At 42.1% G+C, this 23,789-nt stretch overlaps 2 protein-coding genes across 2 annotated transcripts in view; one reads left to right on the top strand and one right to left on the bottom strand.

Annotated features, from left to right (window-relative positions):
• The window catches only part of LOC138970880 (ephrin-B2-like), a 368,014-nt gene that overhangs the window by 219,354 nt on the left and 124,871 nt on the right, over positions 1 to 23,789 (top strand). The gene's annotated exons all lie outside the window — the stretch shown is intronic.
• On the bottom strand, positions 14,714 to 17,049 carry LOC138971957 (uncharacterized). The gene has a single exon (XM_070344802.1). It carries the CDS (start codon positions 16,967 to 16,969, stop codon positions 14,714 to 14,716), a length of 2,256 nt encoding a protein of 751 aa, XP_070200903.1. The 5' UTR covers positions 16,970 to 17,049.

A 23,789-nucleotide genomic window follows, 5' to 3' on the forward strand; every position in this document is an offset into this window, starting at 1 on the left:
GCGAGTTTGTGCTGTTCACATGGGCAGCGATTTTGATTTGTCTTGCTGCCGACTAAAATCGCTTGACAGTTGGTTGCAAGTCTGCCATGTGAACAGCACTTTAAGCTGCTCAATGAGGGACGTGTGCGGCGTGTGGAGCCACCCACTACTCACACGTACCTTTGCGAGCTAGAGTTCAGACAGTCATCAACACACACAGACACATTTGCCTGGGCCGCTAATCTGCGATAATAGTCGGGTTTTTTGTGTCCGTCGGACGTCGGAAAACTGGAGGTGTCGCTATTCGAAGGTCAGTTACATTGCAATAAGAATCCGTGTCAAGAAATTCAGTCGAAAAACGGGAGTTGTTGTTGGTAGGGGTCGTTATGGGAGGTTTTTACTGTATTTTACGGAGTGTACGAATTCACTGGCATCGCACCTTGGGGGAGGGGGGAGTTGTAATACAAGATGGTAATGTGTGGTTGCGAGTTTTGATCAACGCGAAGCGACAGAGATTTACTGCATTGTGGTGCGCATCATTCACTCGTCTCGGCGGCCCATGCAGAGAGCGAAAGAAAGACGTCGCTTTCACACCTCTTGGAGCAGAACAAATTGCCCAGCAACATTCGCCGCTCATCAAAAGAGGTTTTATGATAGGACAGCCGTTACTGCCTCACCCGGGTTATGCCGCGCTGTGTCGCCGCCAGCTCAACTCTCCCTGCATACTACTGCCCTGACATTGCCACCAACAACTTGACCTCGTCAGACCACCCCGCTTCACTGGTGTGAGCAGGATTCTGTACTCGTTACTCATTGTAGCCTCACCTTCATTATTCAGCACACACACACACACCGAGGATGAACTGACTCAGTCGTCGCACACGCCCAGTAACAACAACCTTGCCTTTCTTCATACATACTAGTATCCATATATATGACCCTCCACCACGAAATGAGTCGCATGTCACCTCGCGCGGTTCTGCGCTGGGCTTAATACAAGTCCGGGGAGTGTCTGGTAACAGTGTGAGGGTCACCTTAGTCACAGGCTTATAACTCAAACAGTTTTCGCTCTTTTCTAAAACGGTTTTCACCACTGGATAGAGAATAAAAAACTCTTTATGAAAATGTAATAATATGAAAATCATGCAAAGGTGACATGCGACTCATACCGTGGTCACAACGCACACGTTTGCATTGGTTGCTTTGCCTTCTCGATTAATCGGTTATGGATTTGCAACACACGCACACACAGTTGTCGCTGAACACTTGACAAGCACGCTTAATATAATATAATATAATTTAATATTATGTTCCATACTCGTCTCAATTTGAGGTCGAAAATCTATACCGATGGGCGAAGGGAGGCAAGCATGGACAGAGTACAGGGCAGGCATTGTTTACAAGGTATGCTGCCATACACGAGTCCTCTCCTCCAAACGGTGATCGCTCTACATGAAAGCTCGAGCACGTCGCGTTATAAGAATAAAACAAGCTGACAAAGTAGGCGAGAGGGCGACCTAAAGGTCGTGTGTTGGCAAATCAAACGGGGATTACAGCTCAGGCTTCCTGTGTCAATCGCGCGCCTTTTGATGTCAACGTTTGCCGCTGTGGCGGCCAGTGTGTGCTGGTGTTATTGATAGCTGTCAATGCATTTCAAGCCCGTCACGGGCCCGCCACGGGCATGAAAGGCGTGCAACACCCTGGCAGCCCGCGCCGCGCTGTGAAATAAACAATTAATACACCCCGCAGTGTGTCGGGATCGCCAGCCCCAATCAATGCGCGCCTTGTACAGGTTCACGCCCGCGCCTTACAAATGTAGACTGTCAAACTGCAACACGAGCCGCTGTGATCGAATGGCCATTTTGTCAGGCCGGTAGCGCCGTGATTGCATTTTGCCACAGTGTTTTGCAGGTGCCTTGTACAGCTTGTTTATCTCAGCTCTGGCCCCGTATTCTTGAAAAAGCTGCAACTCATATACTGGCCTGTAACTGAAACCACTTACGCTCGATAAGTCAGCTTAGTGTTATTTATGAAACACCGCTAAGTCTCTGAGCTGTAAAGTTAGAGGACCCACCCCCCTCCTCTAAAGTCGCTACCTATCAGTAACTTCACCAACAGTAGGGAGATTTAAAAGACAGCACGTTTCGTTTTGCAGCTCGTTTCGTTTGGTGAATGAGTCACCCCGCGAAAGGGAACGTGAAACGAGACGGCATAGGCCGCAGACAAGATTTAGATGTATTCACGTTTCGTTTCGGAATGAAGGAAGGGCGATAAATCATCAACATAAAAAGGAGGGTCAGAAAACGGCGGGCATACGCAAATAAAAGGCGAGTCATGCGCAAATGAAAGGCCGGGCATGGCAGGATATGATCCGCTGACTGGGCATGGCATAATTTCAACTCCACGAGTCAATAAAGGATTGACATACTCGCATTGCACACACAAGAGCTTCACATTTTTCAATTCATGCACCTGCTCATCATCAATTGTATTTCACAAAAATTAGATCATTCATGTTGAATTCCAAGATTTACTCATTCGAACTCATTATTTTTTTTATCCATTTCACGCATCTCAATTTTTACAACTGGTAACAGCCTATGGCAAAGAGCTCTACCGAACCATGTAGGCAATTATACCCTGAGTATTCCCCATTCTCAGAAAACGGCCATGTGCACACGCCTGTGCCGATTTAGAAGCCTTTCCCCAACTAGGGGTTGTTTTGTACTTGTCACGTCTGTCCTCGATCAGAATGGAAAAAAACAACCTAGGAGGTGGTCCAGAATCGGGCATACTTTGATTATTTTCAGTCCAAATAAATCACACAGACTTTGTTTATACAAAATCACATACGAAGCCAGAATAAAAATTCGATGCGATGACCTACTTCTGCTTCGCCATTTGCTTTCTCACCATGAAGTTGGATAAATGTACCAGGATCAGCACCCTTCAAAATATTTCAGTTCACAACAGTTGTCTACCTCCAATGAACACATTCTCAGCGCTGAAAGACTGTGAAAGGGTTGATGAATCTAGCAATGCATAAAATGGCCAACAAATAAAACTGTTAGTGTGCAAAAATACTCACAAAAGTTGACGAAATATTGTTCGTTTTTTGGGGGTGGAAAACGTGACTGCGTTTTGACGTTCCACGTTCCGTTTCAGTTGACCTTCACCTTTCCAGCGAGAGACCCCCAAAATGATGACGTTTACCACAACTTCAAAACGAAACGTCCCGACGTTTCGTTTTTTAAATCTCCCTACTGTCTACCAGGTTTCCCAATTGCTTCGTTTCCGGTCGATTTATGTGGAGCACGTGATGCGCACAAAAAATATTGGCCGTCTAGAAGTGTCGTCTGCGCAATGATCGCGGCGGCGCCCGCGGCTTTCTTGACCGCCAAGGACGACTGCGCACGTTGTGATACGTCATTCGTTAGACCTCAATTCAAACCGTCAATTCTGAATAAATTTTGTTCAAATATTGTTTGTAGAATTATGTTCCTCATGGACACACAATGGTGTCATTTAAAGCTGTGGTCTATTTATGACGAGGTTGAAAAGAAAGGGATGAAAATCATGTACAGCAAACGCTACCCGAAACCCCATCTATACGGCGTGTATGACCTTGAGAGCTTCAGTCAACGCTTGAATTTTGCAGGGATAACATCCGGTTTGCTCTCTCAAGACTGATAATATTTTTTATCTTCAAGAGAGATCAAGGGAAAAAATAAACGCCCCGGCGAAGATTCGAACTCACGACCTCGAGACTTTGTGTCTGATGTCCTAACCACTAGGCTACTGCGCAAATTGAGAAAAAGATGGGAAAACATTGATATGAACTCATGTTATGTTATTATTGAAGCAGCATGATATATATCTCTATCCGCCCACTGTTCAGAAGTGAATACATGTATAACTTTTTCTTTGATATCTGTTTTCAAGTACACAGAGCTTTGGAGAGATTCAATTACTGTTCTTGTCATTTTTCTTGCATGTTGTAAATAGAGATATCGCAGTTATTTGCATGGCGCGAATGTCGTGTAGCATGACGGTGTAAATATGTACTGCGATTCCGTGAAACATGTTTGCAAATAAAGGCAAATTTGAATGGCAATTTTTACGTTTTTGCATCGCATGAATGGTAATTCAAGCGTAGAATGAAATAAAATTATTATTTTTGACAACACTGGCCTAGCGGTTAAGACATCGGCCCCGATATTTCGAGGCCCCGAGGCTTGAGTTCGAATCCCTGCCAAGTCGTTTATTTTTTCTGCTCGATCCTTCTTGACAAGTATGCTCAGCTCTGAGAGAGCAAACCGGATGTTACCACTGCAATATTTAAGCGTTGACTGAAGCTCTCAAGGTCATACACGCCGTATAGATGGGGTTTCGGGTAGCGTTTGTTGTACAGAATTCTGTACATGATTTTCAGCCCTATCTTTTCAAACTCGTAGCCCTGGATAGTCATTAATAGACCACAATGCATTGCGTACAAATACGAGATACTGCTCGCGAAAGAGTTCAACCGATTCTCGATCATACCGGCTTTGTGTCGAAAGCGTGCTAGCGGAGTGTCGAGAATGTTTCCTCTGATTTCGTGGCCGATCGGTTAAGCTTATTGCATTCGCCTGATACGCGATTGAATCGAGTTCAAATCGCCATCTAGCCGTACTTTTTTTTTTACTCTTTGTCATTTGTTTATTTTGTTTATTTTCTTCATGTGGAAGAGAGTACGTTGTAATCTCAAAATTGATTTAAAAAAATTAATTTTAGGCAGGAATTAGTGGTTTTTTTAAATGTTTGGTTAACATGATATTAGTTTTTTGATAAAGTTTGTTAACGTTTAAACATTTGATTGTAAAAGGAAAAAGACCACTGAAGAAGGATGCTCCCCGCTTGAAAAAGAAAAAGGTGAGAGAGAAGGCAAACAAAAAATAACGGTAGCAGCCACCTGCATGCAACTGAGGTTAAAAAAAATAATAAAAATAAAAATGTCTCCCCGTGTTTTTATTTCCTTCAGTTTGTTTGGGTTGTTGCTATTGACTTTGAAACTGACACGCCGGTAACGCCTGCGCAGAGATGAGCAAGCATGGGGAATCTCCTATTCTAAATATAACCAACACTGGTAGCTGCCGACCTTCCGCCAGACTCACATGAATACCGGGGCAAAATAAATAATTACTGGGCAGTAAAAATAAATACTGGGCGGTAGTTAAACGACATTTTGACTTTGTAGGACACAATGTTGCAGCTTTTTCAAGAAAATGGGCCCTGGATGCTGACCCGGAATGGCCTGCAGCGACAAGGCGCAGGTGTTGTAATGACTAATGTCCATGATCGCCCGGCTCGACGGACTGACTGACTATTCGGGTTTAATGTCCTCTTAGACCAGGGTCCAAATTCTTGAAAAGTTAAATTTGTGTTCGATAAAGTCCAAATGTCTGGTAACTACCGCCCGTTAATTGTTCGAGTTTCCCCAGTATTAATTAATGACTGACCGGTAGAACCGCTTTAACTAACAGGGTGCTGAATGCATGAAGATTCTGTAAAATTGTGTCCGACAAAGTGAAAATGTCGTTTAACTACCGCCCGGCATTTGTTTATACCGCCCGGTAATTATTTATTTTCCCCCGGTATTCATGTCACTCTGGTAGAAGGTCGGTAGCTACCAGTCTTGGTTATTTTTAAAATAGGAGATTCCCATGCTTTTTCTTCTCTGCGCATGCGTTACCGACGTTTCCGCCTGCGTGTCAATTTCCAAATAAATTCTCGTAAACATGCCAACAACAACAACAACAACAACAACAACAAAAGGCATCAACATAATGGGGAAAAACAACAAACAACAACAACAGAAATACGAGCAAAAATAATAAAGAAAAACAACCAAACAAAAAAGCCAACAAGCATGAGAACACAGAATATATATAGAGAAACAAAGCTACGTTGGAGAGAAATGCCACACAATAAACACCCTTGTAGTGAACTATCACGAAATAAGGTCAGTTAGGGGGGGGGGGGGGGGGGGGAGGGGGGGAACATGACCATACCCATACCTGGCAACCTAGCATTACAGAAAATTAATTCCAGAACCATATTTTAATTTTGATATTCCCAGCAGCGTACTCTTTTACACATGAAGACAAATAAACAAATTTGACAAAGGGTAAACAAAAAATCAGGGCACATCGTGATTTGAACTGTACTCAATGGCTTGTCAGGCAAACGCCATAACCGTTCGGCAACGGTTAGAGCTGATGTATACTACCCATCATAAAAAAAAGCTAGGCATATGCTTTTGAGGGCAGATCTTTCTGATTGTAAAACCAAGTATATGACTGAAAAGGCCATTCATTCCCCTACCTTATTCAGAAAACAGATTGGAACCTACAACACAGACAACACGGTACATTTCAGTAACTCCTCAACGCAATGCCTTCAAAGTTTCAGTGATTCGTGCTAACGCCTGTCGTAAACTACACACGGAATCTTAAAGGCACAGTAAGCCTCCCGTAAACCATCACAGATACGGTCAGGCTTTTACACACAGTACAAACACCCTTTCATTTAAACACTCACCGATTGAGAACATCCTAGGTGCCCTCCGTAAAGAGCGAACAATTTTCAAAGATTTTTTTTTTTGCGTGGTTTATCTTACCCCTGAGCCATCGTGAACCAGTGTGATCCAGTTTCCCTTTTTCACAATGTAGTCGTCAGTTAGTCATTTGAATGCGACTCCATGTGAGCTTATCTACAATAGCACGTTTTTATGCACGAAACAAACGGCTGTGGTTCACAAGAACTCTAGCGATAGCTTTTGACTGTTGAGAGGAACGGCGATATATGCATAAACCGTCGTCTGCTACGACCCTTGCGTGACCCTGCTTCCGGGCTTTTCTTTTTTCAAACTTTCACAACTTCGAATTGTACTGATCTTGTCTTGATGAAAAAAGAATTCTTTTATGATTAAAGAATGTTTGTGTAACAAGCTGTCAATTTATTATTTAGATTTTAAAAGTTAGGTCTAGCGCAAAAAACGCACCACGGTCCAAAAACATTCTGATAATCATCGATTCACGGCTATGGCCAGTTTACATCGATAGAATGAGACCCGAAGGGAAGTAACTCATTTTTGACCTGAGTTCAGGATGGGTCCAAAAAGTGTTCGAAACAATCTGCAAAATTAATTCTTTAAAAATTGCTCGCTCTTTACGTAGGGCACCTAGGATGTTCCCGTTTGGTGAGCGTTCAAATGGAAGGGTGTTTGTATTGTGTGTAAAAGCCTGACAGTATCTGTGATGGTTTACGGGAGGCTTACTGTCCGGGCGTGATTTCCGGTATTGAATATTCATAAGAGCACCAAAACGAGGCGCCATTGTTGTAGAGGACCAAGTCCACGAAAATAAATTCTTTGAAAATTTCTCACGCTCGACAGAAAGCAGCCAGGATGTTCCCGTTCGGTGAGCGTTCAAATGGAAGTATGCTTGTACTGTATGTAGACGCTCGGGGAGCTCTGTGATGGTTTACGGGAGGCTTACTGTGCCTTTAAGTCATTTGAGATATTAGTTCTGCTACTATGCGACATGCGAGAAAGTGTTTTAAATATAAAGATGTATACCTTTTCCGACTAAACAGAAAAATTAAACAAGTCACGTGAAGCGATATAAAAACATTCAGTCAATCTGTCGGCATGAAACCAAAATAACAATATATATAAACCAGTCTTCGCCGAGACTACATCATGATAGTCTTGACTAACCACACCCGAAGACAGAGACGGGTCACGCTCGTCTCCGCGAAGCATGCGAACCGTAGACGGCGTAGTACTTACTTTACCTATTTTCTTAAATTTTGAGCACATTTTTAGAGTAAACATGACATTACTCCGACTTGGTCGTGTGACAGACGTTTTCTTCCACACGAGATTACGTTGATTGTCTAACGAAGCCGTCAGGCTGAGATAGACATCAGCTAATCGAGTGTGCAAGAAAACTCTGTCACACGACCAAGTCGGAATAGCGTTTATGTCTCACAGCTTCAACAGAGGAGAGAACAAACACGTTTTGTGTACTCAAGCTTGACAAACCTAAACACAGGAGCAGCCATTGTGGAGAAATCTACTTTTTGACGGAAGTGACCGAACAACTGTGAATGACGTCTCGATGTATGTGAATGACGTCACAGTCATCGTCACAGTCTGTATCTTTTGAAGCATCGCATTCTTCATGACGTCTTTCTGTGTCTGCTTCCGCGAAATGTTTGTTCATTCCGGGATCTTTGTCATCTATGTTCAGAACTCTGTCCTTACAGTTTCAGTCTAACAGGCCTCCTGAGCTAGCCACTTTCCAAGGGCAGCTAAATTCGCGTATGGAAACAGTACTGTCGTCTGGGATGCCGTTTTCAGTATTCTAAGCGTTGAAGAATGTGTAAAGAGAAGAAACGATAACAGCAGGAGAAATAAAAGTCGTGTGTTAATTTTTTGGCTTTTGGAGGGACGATTTTGAGTTTGAATCCGTTCTTGCCATGCTCCTAAAGCGTGTAACATACACTCTTGCACACGTTTGCTTTAGTAGTGGCAAAGAAGGAAAGCGTGTGACATATGTATATATTTTTAGATTCAGAATTTGATGAAGAATACGATGCAATCAATTTGAAATAGGGGAAGGGCCCCTAATATGGACCACTTATTGTTTATTGCTGATAACTAGCTCATTTTCTTGCGAAGAAGTTTCATTTTGTGGTTGGTAGTCCTTCTCTCTTAGTTTAACCGTTAGGCCTAATTAGAGTGAAATAGCTTTGGTAGACCTACCAACTTCCACAAAAAAAAGACTATTTTGTTATATTTTGTTGAAATCTCGAGGGCTAGTTATAGGTTATTTTCAGCAAGCTTCTTAATGAATTAATTGAAATTGCCTTTAGTTTTTAGTTTCTTCGATTTGTTGAAGGTGGTCCATATTAGGGGACTCACACATATTTTGAGGTTTTGCTATTATTTTTTGTTTGCAGTAGAAACTCGGGGTACACACTGTTAAAATGTAACAAATACTGTCTTAGCTGTCATATATAGCCATTTTTGTGTTATGAAAGCTTTGGCTGTGGACAGAAACGAGTCCGTTTTAGGCGGCAAATTTAGAGTGAACGCTGCCAAAAGTGAAAACAAGTCGCGTAAGGCGAAAATCCAACATTTAGTCAAGTAGCTGTCGAACTCACAGAATGAAACTGAACGCAATGCAACGCAGCAAGACCGTATACTCGTCGCATCGTCAGTCCACCGCTCATGGCAAAGGCAGTGAAATTGACAAGAAGAGCGGGGTAGTAGTTGCGCTGAGAAGGATAGCACGCTTTTCTGTACCTCTCTTCGTTTTAACTTTCTGAGCGTGTTTTCAATCCAAACATATCATATCTATATGTTTTTGGAATCAGGAACCGACAAGGAATAAGATGAAAGTGTTTTTAAATTGATTTTGAAAATTTAATTTTGATCATAATTTTTATCTTTTTAATTTTCAGAGCTTGTTTTTAATCCAAATATAACATATTTATATGTTTTTGGAATCAAAAAATGATGGAAAATAAGATGAATGTAAATTTAGATCGTTTTATAAAATTTTTTTTTTTTTTACAATTTTCAGATTTTTAATGACCAAAGTCATCAATTAATTTTTAAGCCACCAAGCTGAAATGCAATACCGAAGTCCGGGCTTCGTCGAAGATTACTTGGCCAAAATTTCAACCAATTTGGTTGAAAAATGAGGGCGTGACAGTTCCGCCTCAACTTTCACGAAAAGCCGGATATGACGTCATCAAAGACATTTATCAAAAAAATGAAAAAAACATATGGGGATATCATACCCAGGAACTCTCATGTCAAATTTCATAAAGATCGGTCCAGTAGTTTAGTCTGAATCGCTCTACACACACACACACAGACACACACACACACACACGCACATACACCACGACCCTCGTCTCGATTCCCCCCTCTACGTTAAAACATTTAGTCAAAACTTGACTAAATGTAAAAAGCGAAAAAGCCTAACGGTTTTGAGGTTTGTGTTTCTGCAACTGTTTTGACATGTGCAACTTATCCGGAGAGGGTGAACAAAGCGAATGAAATTGTTTTGAGCGCTCTAGCGCCGTTAGTTTCTCAGAACAGGAGGTGGTCCATATTAGGAGCCGGTCCATATTAGGAGCCTTTCCCCTACGTTTGCGAAAAATCGATTTTAATGACAACTTTAATGAGCAAACTCAGCGTAGTTCCACTGTCTGATGCTTTGAAGCTTTATTTGAACAAGTTGCCTCTTGTTCATTCAAAAAAGTTTGTAGAACTGAGGGATACCGTTCAGCACATTATGGGGGTAGGAAGATAGGTAAGGTATGTGTGCGCACAGACATGCAACATATAAGGCAGTGCAGAGTTTCATATCAGGCATGAATTACTGGGCCACGTATTCACTTTAATAAATTCTGCTGCACTGGTATTCTTAGTAGGTAAAACGATTTCTGTACGAGCGTTTGGATGTAAATTGCTTAAAAAAAAGGCACCATTTGTGCCGAAAATCCGAGCTGTTGACCCCGGAAATGTTTTTAATGTTTTGATTGTGGCAAGTAATAGACTATGGGATGTCTAGTATGTGGTGCAATTATTTCTATTGGGTTCCGACTTTCCAATTGGCTCCCGGAGGGTTGCACTCTTTGACCCGAGAAAAAACACTGTTCCGCTCGGAGGATTTAAGCGGATTTTTAGTATGTTATGCACACACATTCACTCAACACAAAACAGTAAAGATAAAATTTGATTTAATTAGTTTAGGATTTAGGCCTTTTTTGGAAGAATTTGACTGGACTTGAAAGATAGTGACGTAAATCCCAGAAAAAGCCATGAATCGGCATTTTGATCTCTAACAGTTTGATTGACATGCACCCAAAACGAGCGATATATGACGCGACACGGTTGACTATTTCTGTCCACAGGTGCTCATTTCCACAAAAGTAATTAACTCTGGTGGTTCTGTTTCTCTCTCTCTCTCTCTCTCTCTCTCTCTCTCTCTCTCTCTCTCTCTCTCTCTCTCTCTCTCTCTCTCACACACACACACACACGCACACACACACACACACACACACACACACACACACACACACACACACACACACGCACACACACACACTTACGCGCGAGTGCGCACAGACATACAAGCAAGCAAATACAACTGCAAATCTAATCAGCGTTACAAAACGAAATTAATGAGCACGCTGTGAATGATTATTGTTTTGCGTCAGCAGTCCGACGGTGAAAAGCAATAATTTACCTTAGGTGCCCACTCATCTATATATAGGGGAAGGGAGGGTAAGTCGACCCCTCTAACGAATGCAGCTTATACCTCTCGTCTTTTTAAAAAAAATATTGTTTTTGTTGTAAAACCTGGTGTGTTCTCTTTCGTGTAAGCGTTGTGTGGAATATGAACGATCCAACTGGCACAGTTTTTAAATAAATAATAAAAGAAAAAAATCCTGACAACTCGTCCATGGAGGGCGGGTAATTCGTCCAGGTGGAAAAGGTTGTTCATATTACCCAATAGCATCACCTCGACATATGAAATTGACTGAAGTAACTGTTCTGTGTCAGTTTTGTTAATCGGAAGTGAGAATGACGTCATAATGAGTCGGCCTACGTCAGAAGTCGATCGACGTCTTTGCTATGCAGGGAGGGTGAGTATTTGAAGGGATAGATGTTCAAACATCTATACTTATTAGTTGCTCTGGTTCAAAGCGAAGCAAATGGGAAAATATATTTACAAATTGGACTTGTAATTGATTTGTGTCGCCCATTTCAGGTTGCGTGAACGTGAAATAGTTTAATAGGCCTACTAGTGTACGCGCACTTCCAATGACGGGAAAGCGCACCCTCCCCCCCCTCTCTCTCTCTCTCTCTCTCTCTCTCTCTCTCTCTCTCTCTCTCTCTCTCTCTCTCTCTCTCTCTCTCTCTCTCTCTCTCTCTCTGTCTTAATTAATCAATCAACACACAACTTCGAATATTATTTTTTTAGGCTACGTTCACTTTTATTTCAAATACAAACAAAGAACTTTTTTTAAAATAGTTTTGACATTCACAGAAGAGAGAAAGATGCTCTCTCTCTCTCTCTCTCTCTCTCCCTCTCTCTGTCTCTCTCATGCACTCACACACACACACACCCACTCGCACACACACCGCATAGTGATAAGCTTACACCTACTCATACACACGCGCGTGCACATAATTTAAATCAACAATACGTCAATTTGTCTGTTAAAAATAAATAATAACATAAAAGAGTGTGCATTATAACAGTCCATCTTTGACGATGTCAACCGAACCACACAGTCAGAAGGGCAAAGCATCCAGAACATTTTAAACGTTAATTGTAGCCTTACAACAAAGACTGAACCGTCAAACAAATATCTCTTCTTCTTTAATAGGTTGAAATAGCGATTGACCGCTTCTCGGTTGAACCCCTCAGCCCGAGCAAATGAGGTTGCTTCTGGCTGTCGTAGGCTGATTTCAGGGTGTCTCCTCATGAAATGACGATACCAATCTTTCCCCGCGGTCTTCTTTTCCTTGTTGAAGGAATTGTTTATTCGATTCATTTCGGCAATTTGGTATGCCATTTTCATTAGGTCGTTTCTGGTGAGACCAAAGAACCTTCGTTCCCTCATGAGTATGAGTTCAACCAATTCCTGTTCGACCTCTTCTGGTAATGTTTGGTGCCTCCCCATTACTTTGATGTCACCATTGGCAAATTTGTCTTTAACCCCCTTCAACCCATCTCTATCTCTCTTTAACAGCAAAAATCACAAACATAATCACTCGTGTTCGTTCCTGCGCACGCAATGTGAGCCCACCCCTCACAGCTCCTGCAACGTATCATGTTCTCAATGTTGTATTCTCCACATAAAATACAAAGCCAGTCCTTCATGGTGTAGCCGTCAGAAGTTTTCTTGGCGGTGGTTTTCTTAGCGGTGGTTTTCTTGGCGGTGGTTTTCTTGGTTTTCTTTGCGACACCCTCCGCTTTTTCCTCTAATAGTTTTTGGCTCACGTAAGTGTAGCCTATACGATGGTAAACTTTGTCTGTCTGTGCGTGCGTGCGTGCGTATGTATGTATGTGTGTATGTCTGTGGTAGAAACTTTAACATTTTTGGCTAAACACCGAAATACTCATTTCACGTGGTTAATTTTCAAGCACCATCTTCAAATTATTGAAGCAATGATCAACATTGTGTCGGCATGTGTGTAGTTAAAGCGTGTATCCAAAGAAAACGGGTGGTGGGGGGTTTTGAAGGGGTACAAGCAGTTGACTGATTTGTGTCGTGTTTGGCATGTAGACGGCAGGTCAGGTGTCAAGATCAGGTCAGGGGTCGCGCGAAGGATTGTGGTCCAGTTCTCACCTCGCCGATTCGCCGGGGAAGACGATTTCATGTTGTTCGGTTTCTAAGCTCCAGAAAAGTAAATAAAGAAGATACCAAAGGGAGATTTCCTACAATTTGATCTGCACAGCGTGTTTCCAATGTCCACGCGAGGAAGAGCTGTCGAAAGCGCGGCAGTCAGTGTCGATCTTGCAGCCGTATCCCGGTAAGTTCAGAGACAGATCTAGTGTCTCCCACTCTGATAACGTGTCACCTACTGTTAATCCGTTTTGTTTTAATTTCTTTTTATTTCAGCAGACACGGATGTCAAACACAGTGCTAGGCAGTCACCTCTAGTGAAATGAGTTGATCTAAAGTGCCTGTAATGTTTGGATGTCTTTGCTCGTGGTTCGATTTATGTGAATTTCAAGACTTGCAGTAGAGTCTCAAGTTAAGTTTACTCTGCCCGAAAAAAACTGTCCACCATTTACTTGAACATGCAGATATAAGGAAACGGAATGAATCTGTTCTCAAAGTCAAAATGATCACGATTTTTTCCTCAGATTCAAAACATGCACTGTCATGGTTTTGTCTGTACAATTTAGTAAGTCTTAAGTACTTTGCAACAACTTCCTTGAACGTGAAAGACAGTTTTTGAATGCTAGATCTGTATCGCGTTTCATTCCAGACTCGATCCTCTCTTTGATTGTAGATCTACTGTTTGCTGTTTACGCACTATCATATGATTCGCTATGTAACGTTTGGTAAGCTTACCTTGCCACAGCTTTCTTGTCTTTGTTGGCATTTCTGGCTGTGTTGACCGTCAGAATTATTTTAAGAACCAGGCTGCTGCAGTCGACATGTTTCGCATATTGTAGGGTTACCATGCTGCATAGGTAAAGTGGCTTGTATAACCTGACTATTCTGTTTCAAAACACTGTTTATATTTGTGTAGGTTGTAGTCATCATAACTAATCGCATTTTGCCATTTGTTTCAGAAAGGAGGTTAACCTACAACAAGATCGACGCTATGTCAGATATATGCCTCAGCCACATGAAGACTTCCGAATTTAGATCTACTCGGCATGGTGACAAGTCTTGATGAAAAGTATAGGACTGAGGACAGCAGTGGAAAAAGTGCCCACATGGCAGGTACCTAACCTATTACCCTAGTCATTTTATCTGTTTGCCTTCTTTTGAAAATTATACATGGAGTTGATGTGATGCGTTAGTTTTAACTGTGTGTGTGTGTGTGCGTGTGTGTGTGTGTGTGTGTGTGTGTGTGTGTTACGGAGTGAGTGAGTTTGTGTTACGGAGTGAGTGAGTTTGTGTTATGTTACTGTTTGTTGATTTCTTACGGGAGCCTTGAAGGCTTCGCCTCTTGTTTGTAAGGGCTTGAGGTTAGGACCTCAGACGATGTTCTCTTACGCCGTCTTGAAGACGGTGTCGGAAGCACGTTGCCAGTTGTGACTACGAGTTCATAATGCCCGACTTCATCTCCCCATGATGTATATCGGAGTGTCACCGGATGTTCAAATTCCTCTCCGTACTTTAGAGTGTTTCCTCTGTTGTCTGTTGCGTCGATGATAACGATTGTTTTTTTCAGCACTTCAGATGTTTGTTGTATCTCAAACTCCCCGACCATTGCTGTATTGACAGACATGGCCATGACTCTTTCGTGAACAGAGGAAAAACGGATGCGCTGGGGCATATCAGCATTCAGTGTATCCCCAACAAGATTCTGTGCATGATCGTCAATTTTTGTAATGATGTGAAGCATCACTTTGTTTCGTAAATTGTCAGCCTCCGCTTGCTCTCTCAATCTTAGACCAGGATCTATTGCTTGCCCATTTATTCGCCGTGCAGTTTGCAGGTCTGTGTCAGCTGAAATAACGAGGCTTCGGAAGAAGCAACGTCCATCTGACGCAGGGTTAATCACCGAACATGTAGTAGTGGGAGATGTTGCTGCATGTGTCATTGATCCTGTCGCTGGAGGCATCATTGGTTCTGTTGCGCCATTGGTCATGTTGACTGTTGCACCATTCGTCTTGTCGCTGGATGTGTCATTGGTTCTGTTGCCTGTTGCGTCATTGCTCCTGTCGCTGAATGCATCATTGGTTCTGTTGCTGAATGCATCATTGGTTCTGTCGCTGGATGCATCATTGGTTCTGTTGCTGAATGCATCATTGGTTCTGTCGCTGGATGCATCATCGGTTCTGTTGCTGAATGCATCATTGGTTCTGTTGCTGAATGCATCATTGGTTCTGTCGCTGGATGCATCATTGGTTCTGTTGCTGAATGCATCATTGGTTCTGTCGCTGGATGCATCATTGGTTCTGTCGCTGGATGCATCATTGGTTCTGTTGCTGAATGCATCATTGGTTCTGTTGCTGAATGCATCATTGGTTCTGTTGCTGAATGCATCATTGGTTCTGTTGCTGAATGCATCATTGGTTCTGTCGCTGGATGCATCATTGGTTCTGTTGCTAGATGCGACATTGGTCCTGTTGCCTGTCGCTAGATGCGCCATTGAGCATGTTTCCGGATGTGAAGAGGAGAGTGTTGCCAACGAAGGGAGAGCCTCAGTGATAGATGCCTCAAACTGAGAGTCCTCAAAAACCTCCCTTGAACATGGCCAAATACCACATGATCTGAACCCGTTCATAGCTGTCTGCATTGTTGCTGTTTTCAGGTAGGCCTCGTTGAATAAACTGCAAATTTGAAAGGGGGTGACCAGTCGTCCTGGGTTGTTTCGCAGCCAGCGTTCTATAGCCTGGTCGTAATAAGCTTGCAGAGGTTTGAAAACGGAGCGATCCATTGGCTGTGTCTTATGCGTTGTGTGGGGGGGCAAAGACAGCAGGATCACGCCGTGTTCTCTTGCAAGATTAATGGCATCGAGATTGCTGGTGTGGCTCTTATGTCCATCGAGTACGATCAGCACCTTTTCCTCAACGTTTGGCTTCACGTGTTTGATGAAGTGCTGCAACCATGTATAAAACATGTTGCCGTCCATCCATCCACTGTCGTTACAGGTAACAACAGAACCAACTGGCGATCCTTCTGCCAGGGAAGGAGGCATACGTTTTCTCTTGAATATGACAAATGGTTGAACATAGTTCCCGGCAGCTGAAGCACATACCACAATAGTTGTGTTGACTCCTCGTTCACCACTTGACATTGAACCGATTTGATGCTTGCCCTTCTGTGCCAGAACCTTTTGGCATTTTTTCTGCACAGTACTTATCCCTGTTTCATCCATGTTAAAGATCCGGGATGCGTGCAAGCTGTTGTCATCGACGAGTTCTTCCAATAGGTTGAAATAGCGATTGACCGCTTCTCGGTTGAACCCCTCAGCCCGAGCAAATGAGGTTGCTTCTGGCTGTCGTAGGCTGATTTCAGGGTGTCTCCTCTTGAAAAGACGATACCAATCTTTCCCCGCGGTCTTCTTTTCCTTGTTGAAGGAATGGTTTATTCGATTCATTTCGGCAATTTGGTATGCCATTTTCATTAGGTCGTTTCTGGTGAGACCAAAGAACCTTCGTTCCCTCATGAGTATGAGTTCAACCAATTCCTGTTCGACCTCTTCTGGTAATGTTTGGTGCCTCCCCATTACTTTGATGTCACCATTGGCAAATTTGTTGGTTTTGTTTCGGTGGCGTCTTAAAGTTACTCTTGGAATGTTAAAATGTTCTGAACATGCATGCAGGCTCAATCCTTTCTGTAAGGCGTCCATCGCAGCAGATAGTGTTTGTGATGTCCATTGGGGCCTGTAAAATAAAAACAAACGACCGTGCGAGATCAGCGTGCAACAAAACTCGTTCATCAAAGAACACCAGGAACTATACGCAGCTTGGAAACTTTTTACATTAAGAAATCGAGGTTTTTTTGTGTGGGGAAGGGGGTACGCGCACATTGACACCACATAATTATGTTATTTTGTTTCATTTATTTTGGTGAAAATCGCAAAAATTATGCATCATCTCGCGCCAAAAAAAATCTAGGCTACTAGCTTAGATTCTCGATGCTCACATTAACAGCTATTGTGTTTTCAGCGTAGCAATAGGGCCCGATATTTAGACGAGACAAGTATAATGCCGACGAGTCGAAGACGAGTCGCATTATACTTGTTCGAGTCTAAATATCGGACCCTATTGCTACGATGAAAACACAATAGCGTTTATATAGCTATTCTGACATTAAATTCTGTGTTAGAATCATGTTTTTGTCAGCGACAAGTACCAGAATGGTCCATGTCGTTGATTGCAGACGACGGTTCCCTTTCCGCATGAAGCCACGGAAATAACCGAACATTGAAAAACCCACGGACATGTATTACGGAGAAAACTCGAGATAACCGGATGCTTAGCATTACGTCAATATGTTAGGAATCATATGACGTCATGACGTATCATGCTTGCCTACGTAGATTGTATGTTCGAAAGTCTGACTTCTGTTGGGAATTCGCGTGGTGAAGACAGCGGTAAATCTGTAGATGATAAGAGAACAAGGATTGTCTCAGAAGAAACGACGAAATGTTTCAGACCGGTAACTTCATTTCAACATTGCACATAGATCTATACAATGGACGTTCTATGTGACAGGAGAGTTTGCTGATTTTGTGTTAAACATTGGAGAGATCGTCTGCTAGAATCCGAGATAGGTCGCTTCAGATTGCAGCTTCTGGAAATTTGCAAGGTTTGTTGCCTGTTAAAGAACTGGATTTTACACGTAATGTATGTCATGTACAGTAAGCAACAACAAAAACACACACAAAGCAAATGGCATCGTCTGTCGACTAGTCACAGAGTGACAGAAACAAACCTGGCGAGGTATGCGTGTACTTTATACACGTGGAAGAAACCGGAACCATGCGTCTTTGTTATTGCCGATATCGTTTGGATATCGGCAAAAATGGCCAACTTTCGTAGCGTTATGCTTTGATGATCGGAAAATGGATGTGTGAGACCATCCAATCACAGCCCCCGAATTCCCCCACGTGTCCATCAGAATAGCTATATTTGTTTATATAGCTATTCTGATGGACACGTGGGGGAATTCGGGGGCTGTGATTGGATGGTCTCACACATCCCTTTTCCGATCATCAAAGCATAACGCTACGAAAGTTGGCCATTTTTGCCGATATCCAAACGATATCGGCAATAACAAAGACGCATGGTTCCGGTTTCTTCCACGTGTATAAAGTACACGCATACCTCGCCAGGTTTGTTTCTGTCACTCTGTGACTAGTCGACAGACGATGCCATTTGCTTTGTGTGTGTTTTTGTTGTTGCTTGCTGTACATGACATACATTACGTGTAAAATCCAGTTCTTTAACAGGCAACAAACCTTGCAAATTTCCAGAAGCTGCAATCTGAAGCGGCGACCTATCTCGGATTCTAGCAGACGATCTCTTCAATGTTTAACACAAAATCAGCAAACTCTCCTGTCGCATAGAACGTCCATTATATAGTGCATTGTTGAAATGAAGTTACCGGTCTGAAACATTTCGTCGTTTCTTCTGAGACAATCCTTGTTCTCTTATCATCTACAGATTTACCGCTGTCTTCACCACGCGAATTCCCAACAGAAGTCAGACTTTCGAACATACAATCTACGTAGGCAAGCATGATACGTCATGACGTCATATGATTCCTAACATATTGACGTAATGCTAAACATCCGGTTATCTCGAGTTTTCTCCGTAATACATGTCCGTGGGTTTTTCAATGTTCGGTTATTTCCGTGGCTTCATGCGGAAAGGGAACCGTCGTCTGCAATCATCAACGACATGGACCATTCTGGTTCTTGTCGCTGACAAAAACATGATTCTAACACAGAATTTAATGTCAGAATAGCTATATAAACGCTATTGTGTTTTCATCGTAGCAATAGGGTCCGATATTTAGACTCGAACAAGTATAATGCGACTCGTCTTCGACTCGTCGGCATTATACTTGTCTCGTCTAAATATCGGGCCCTATTGCTACGCTGAAAACACAATAGCTGTTAATAGTCTCTGCAAACCATTATTGCGTCATTTTGTGACGTAATTTCAATATGTCAATACGTAGAGGTTACATGCCGAGTCTCAGTGATTATTAAAAATAATGGTCGAAGTTGGCGGATCATGAAAAATGCGAGCTTCAGCGAGCTTTTTCATGACCGCGAACTGAGACCATTATTTTTAATAATCACTGAGACGAGGTGTGTAACCTCTTTATTCCTCCTTTCTTCAGTTATTCAAAGAAAACAGGAGTTTTTGTGCGAAAGTTTGATCGAATCCGAATCACTCAACCAGTCAACCTGCGCAGGCGATCGATTAATGCGCGGTTGTATAGTTCCGTGCAAATCATTCCATTCTGTTAACACTTCTTGTCAGTTTCCCTGTTTTAGACTAAAATCAAGTACACAGATATGCTGTTATTCTGCTGTGGCGGTAAAGGCAGATATTGTGTGTTCTGTTTATGTTTTAGTATCGTTTAGGATTATGTTCTTTCGTCAAATGGGACTAGCAGACGAACTTTTGCACCCGTGTTCCAACGTTAATTACTGTATGAAGTTCAGTTTTCTGGGGAAAATAGTGTATGAAACCGCTTTATGTTGTTTAAATTGATGAGATGTGTGCATTTGGTTGCGTGTGATCTGTTTATAAAATGAAATATTGTTGAAAACTGACCGTCGGATTGCAGTCAGTGTTGTCGAAGAAACTGCGTTAAAAGAAGGGGAACTACTCTTGTCGGCAAGAGTATGAGTTACTTGCCTTGGGAATTTGCTTGTGATGAACGGTGTGTACACGGCAGATCTAGATTCAGAAAACAACCTAACTCATGGATTTTATATGGAGATTCATGTGTTCAGGCCTGTAGTTGTTAATTTAAATGCGGTATGTTTGTATTGTTTGCTCCAGAGATGTATATTTCGTACGTATAGAGCGTTCGGAACTTTTCAGTCGCAAAAGTAGTACCAAAACAGAACAGCTTCTCAACCCATTGCACTATCGAGGATTCAGGCTGTTGCTGGCTCGTTATTTGTTTGGTTGCTGGGTCATTATCGAAAAATAACTAGCTCTACAAGTTTACAGAGGTAAAGAAGCAGAGGGGGGAATAACGAACTTTTACGGGTTCTTCATCTGACACTATTTCTTGGAGATGAAAGAGTCTACACAGACGAGAGAGTGATATGGACCCATAGTCGGGTATTGTGACCCGGGTCGAGTTACACGACAAAGGGGGGGACGAATTACCCGATCATGGTACTCGCTGAACATTGCTATTTACCATTGTTCCTGGGATAGCCTGAGATCTCTAACTTTCGACTAGTTGTTATGAAAGCCAAAGCTTTTCTGCAGATCTGGTGCATTTTACGAATCAGCGGCTCCCATGCACTGACTGTGTTTTTTTTCGTGCAACAATTTTAGAGTGGAAACCATCAAAATTGATAAAGACCCACCGCTTTGCTGGGACCGTTTTTGTTGACATTTTTTTTTCTTCAACTGATTCAGGTTGGGTAACTCTGGCTTATGAAATCGATGATAATCACCCCTGCAGTGTCATGTTCTCAAAATCGAGGGGGGACGACATACCCGAGGGGGTCGACTTGCCCTCCCTTCCCCTATATACGACTTGTGTCTGTGTGTGTGTGTGTGTGTGTGTGTGTGTGTGTCCGCGATGCACGGCCAAAGTTCTCGATGGATCTCTTTCAAATTTGGTGGCCATATTCAGGTACACCCCGGACACAACCTGGTCGATGAGATATTTCAACACGTGCTCTCAGCGCGCAGCGCTGAACCGATTTTGGTTTTTCTCTGGATCCATTCTTCCTTATCGTCTCCAGTGTTTTCAGCGTTTATCTCCCTTCCTTCGTGTGGCGTCAATCCATATTCCCGTTTCTATTTTTAGAAGGTCACTGTCGACAACGCTCAATCCATATTCCCGTTATACTATTTTTAGAAGGTCACTGTCCCGGCGAAGCCGGGTATTACTCTTCTCCAGTGTTTTGCGCGTTTATCTCCCTTCCTTCGTGCGGTGCGCCGGCAAAGCCGGCGTACACCCGGCAAAGCCGGGTATTCGGGTCAACTTCTTCCCGGCGAAGCCGTACCCGTCGAAGCGGGTATTCATCTAGTTCTCAATAAGTAGCGACCATGCACTTGGTTTTCAAAAAAGACGAAAACCACTTTCTGTCTTTTTCGTAGACATTTGGTGTTTTTGTTTTGCTTAATTGTTCACCAACATGGAAAATTGGGTACCCAGCAGAAAATATCGTTAGTTTTCATTAGATCTACACTGTAAGATGACCAACTGAAACACCGTAGGGGAAGGGCCCCTAATATGGACCACTTTTTGCTTCATGCTGATAACTAGCTTGTTTTCTTGCGAAGAAGTTTCATTTTGTGTTTGGTAGTCTTTCTCTCTTAGGTTAACCGTTAGGCCTAATAAGAGTGAAATAGCTTTGATAGACATTCAGCAAAAATTAAATACAGAAAAAAATTCACAAATGGTCCATATTAGGAGCCTGGGCGCCCAATATGGACCAGTGAAGCGGCCTTCACGAAGCATTGTAAAAAGCCCCCTATACTTCAAAATAACATGATACAACTTAGTGTGTAAGTCAGACTAATTCAAATATGCTTTAGATTTATCTGTTTCGGGTTGATGAGAGCATTATTTGAAGCACACCAGGAAACTGAAGAAGCTTATCAAAAACAGAGTGAAAATAAGTGAAATTATCAACTTCCACAAAACAAGACTATTTGTTATATGTTGTTTAAATCTCGAGGGCTAGTTATATAGGTTATTTTCAGCAAGCTTCTTAATGAATTAATTAAAATTGCTTTTAGCTTTTATTTTCTTCGATTTGTTGAAGGTGGTCCATATTGGTCCACACATACTTTGAGGTTTTGCTATTATTTTTTGTTTGCAGTAGAAACTCGGGGTAAACACTGCTAGAATGTAACAAATACGGTCTTAGCTGTCATATATAGCCACTTTTTGTGTGATAAAAGCTTTGACTATGGACAGAAACGAGTCCGTTTTAGGCGGCAAATTTAGAATGAACGCTGCTAAAAGTGAAACAAGTCGCGTGAAGCGATATAAAAACATTTAGTCAAGATCAACACCACAAACAAGTCATCGCCGAGACTACATTCAGATAGTCTCGGCTAACCGTACCGAAGACCGAGACGGGTCACGCTCGCCTCCGCGAAGCACGCTTCCGTAGTACTTACTGAACCTATTTTCTTTCATTCTGAGCACATTTTTAGAGTAAACATGACATATCTATATATATTTTTGAATTCAGGAGAAGACGAGGAATACAATACAATCAATATTTTAATCTGTTTCTGAAAATTCGATTTTAATGACAACTTTAATTAGCAAACTCATCAATTAATTTTTAAGCCTCCAAGCTGAAATGCAATACCAAAGTCCGGGCTTCGTCGAAGATTGCTTGACCAAAATTTCATCAAAATTGGTTGGAAAATGAGAGCGTGACAGTGCCGCTTCAACTTTCACAAAAAGCCGGATATGACGTCATCAAAGACACTTATCAAAAAAATCAAAAAAACGTCTGGGGATATTATACTCAGGAACTCTCATGTTAAGTTTCAGGAAGATCGGTCTAGTAGTTTTCTCGAAACCGATCTATACACACACACACACATACACCACGACCCTCGTCTCGATTCCCCGTCTCTATGTTAAAACATTTAGTCATAACTTGACTAAATGTAAACAAGTCGCGTAAGGCGAAATTACTACATTTAGTCAAGCTGTGGAACTCACAGAATAAAATTGAACGTAGTCCGCCGCTTGTGCAAAAGGCAGTGAAAGTGACGAGCCTGTTTGGCGCGGTAGCTGTTGCGCTGTGCTTCATAGCACGCTTTACTGTACCTCTCTTCGTTTTAACTTTCTGAGCGTGTTTTTAATCCAAACATATCATATCTATATGTTTTTGGAATCAGGAACCGACAAGGAATAAGATGAAAGTGTTTTTAAATTGATTTCGAAAATTTAATTTTGATCATACTTTTTAATGTTTTTGATTTTCAGAGCTTGTTTGTAATCCAAATATAACATATTTATATGTTTTTGGAATCAGAAAATGATGAAGAATAAGATGAACGTAAATTTGGATCGTTTTATAAAAAGTTTTTTTTTACAATTTTCAGATTTTTAATGACCAAAGTCATTAATTAATTTTTAAGCCACCAAGCTGAAATGCAATACCGAAGTTCGGCCTTCGTCGAAGATTGCTTGGCCAAAATTTCAATCAATTTGATTGAAAAATGAGGGTGTGACAGTGCCGCCTCAGCTTTTACAAAAAGCCGGATATGACGTCATCAAAGACATTTATCGAATAAATGAAAAGAATGTCCGGGGATATCATACCCAGGAACTCTCATGTCAAATTTCATAAAGATCGGTCCAGT

The sequence above is a fragment of the Littorina saxatilis genome, linkage group LG7 (assembly GCF_037325665.1).
Source record: "Littorina saxatilis isolate snail1 linkage group LG7, US_GU_Lsax_2.0, whole genome shotgun sequence".
NCBI classification, from domain to species: domain Eukaryota; kingdom Metazoa; phylum Mollusca; class Gastropoda; order Littorinimorpha; family Littorinidae; genus Littorina; species Littorina saxatilis.

Coding starts and splice junctions, on each gene's coding strand:
- LOC138971957 (XM_070344802.1), bottom strand. CDS start 16,969: ATGGGGAGGCACCAAACATTACCAGAAGAGGTCGAACAGGAATTGGTT.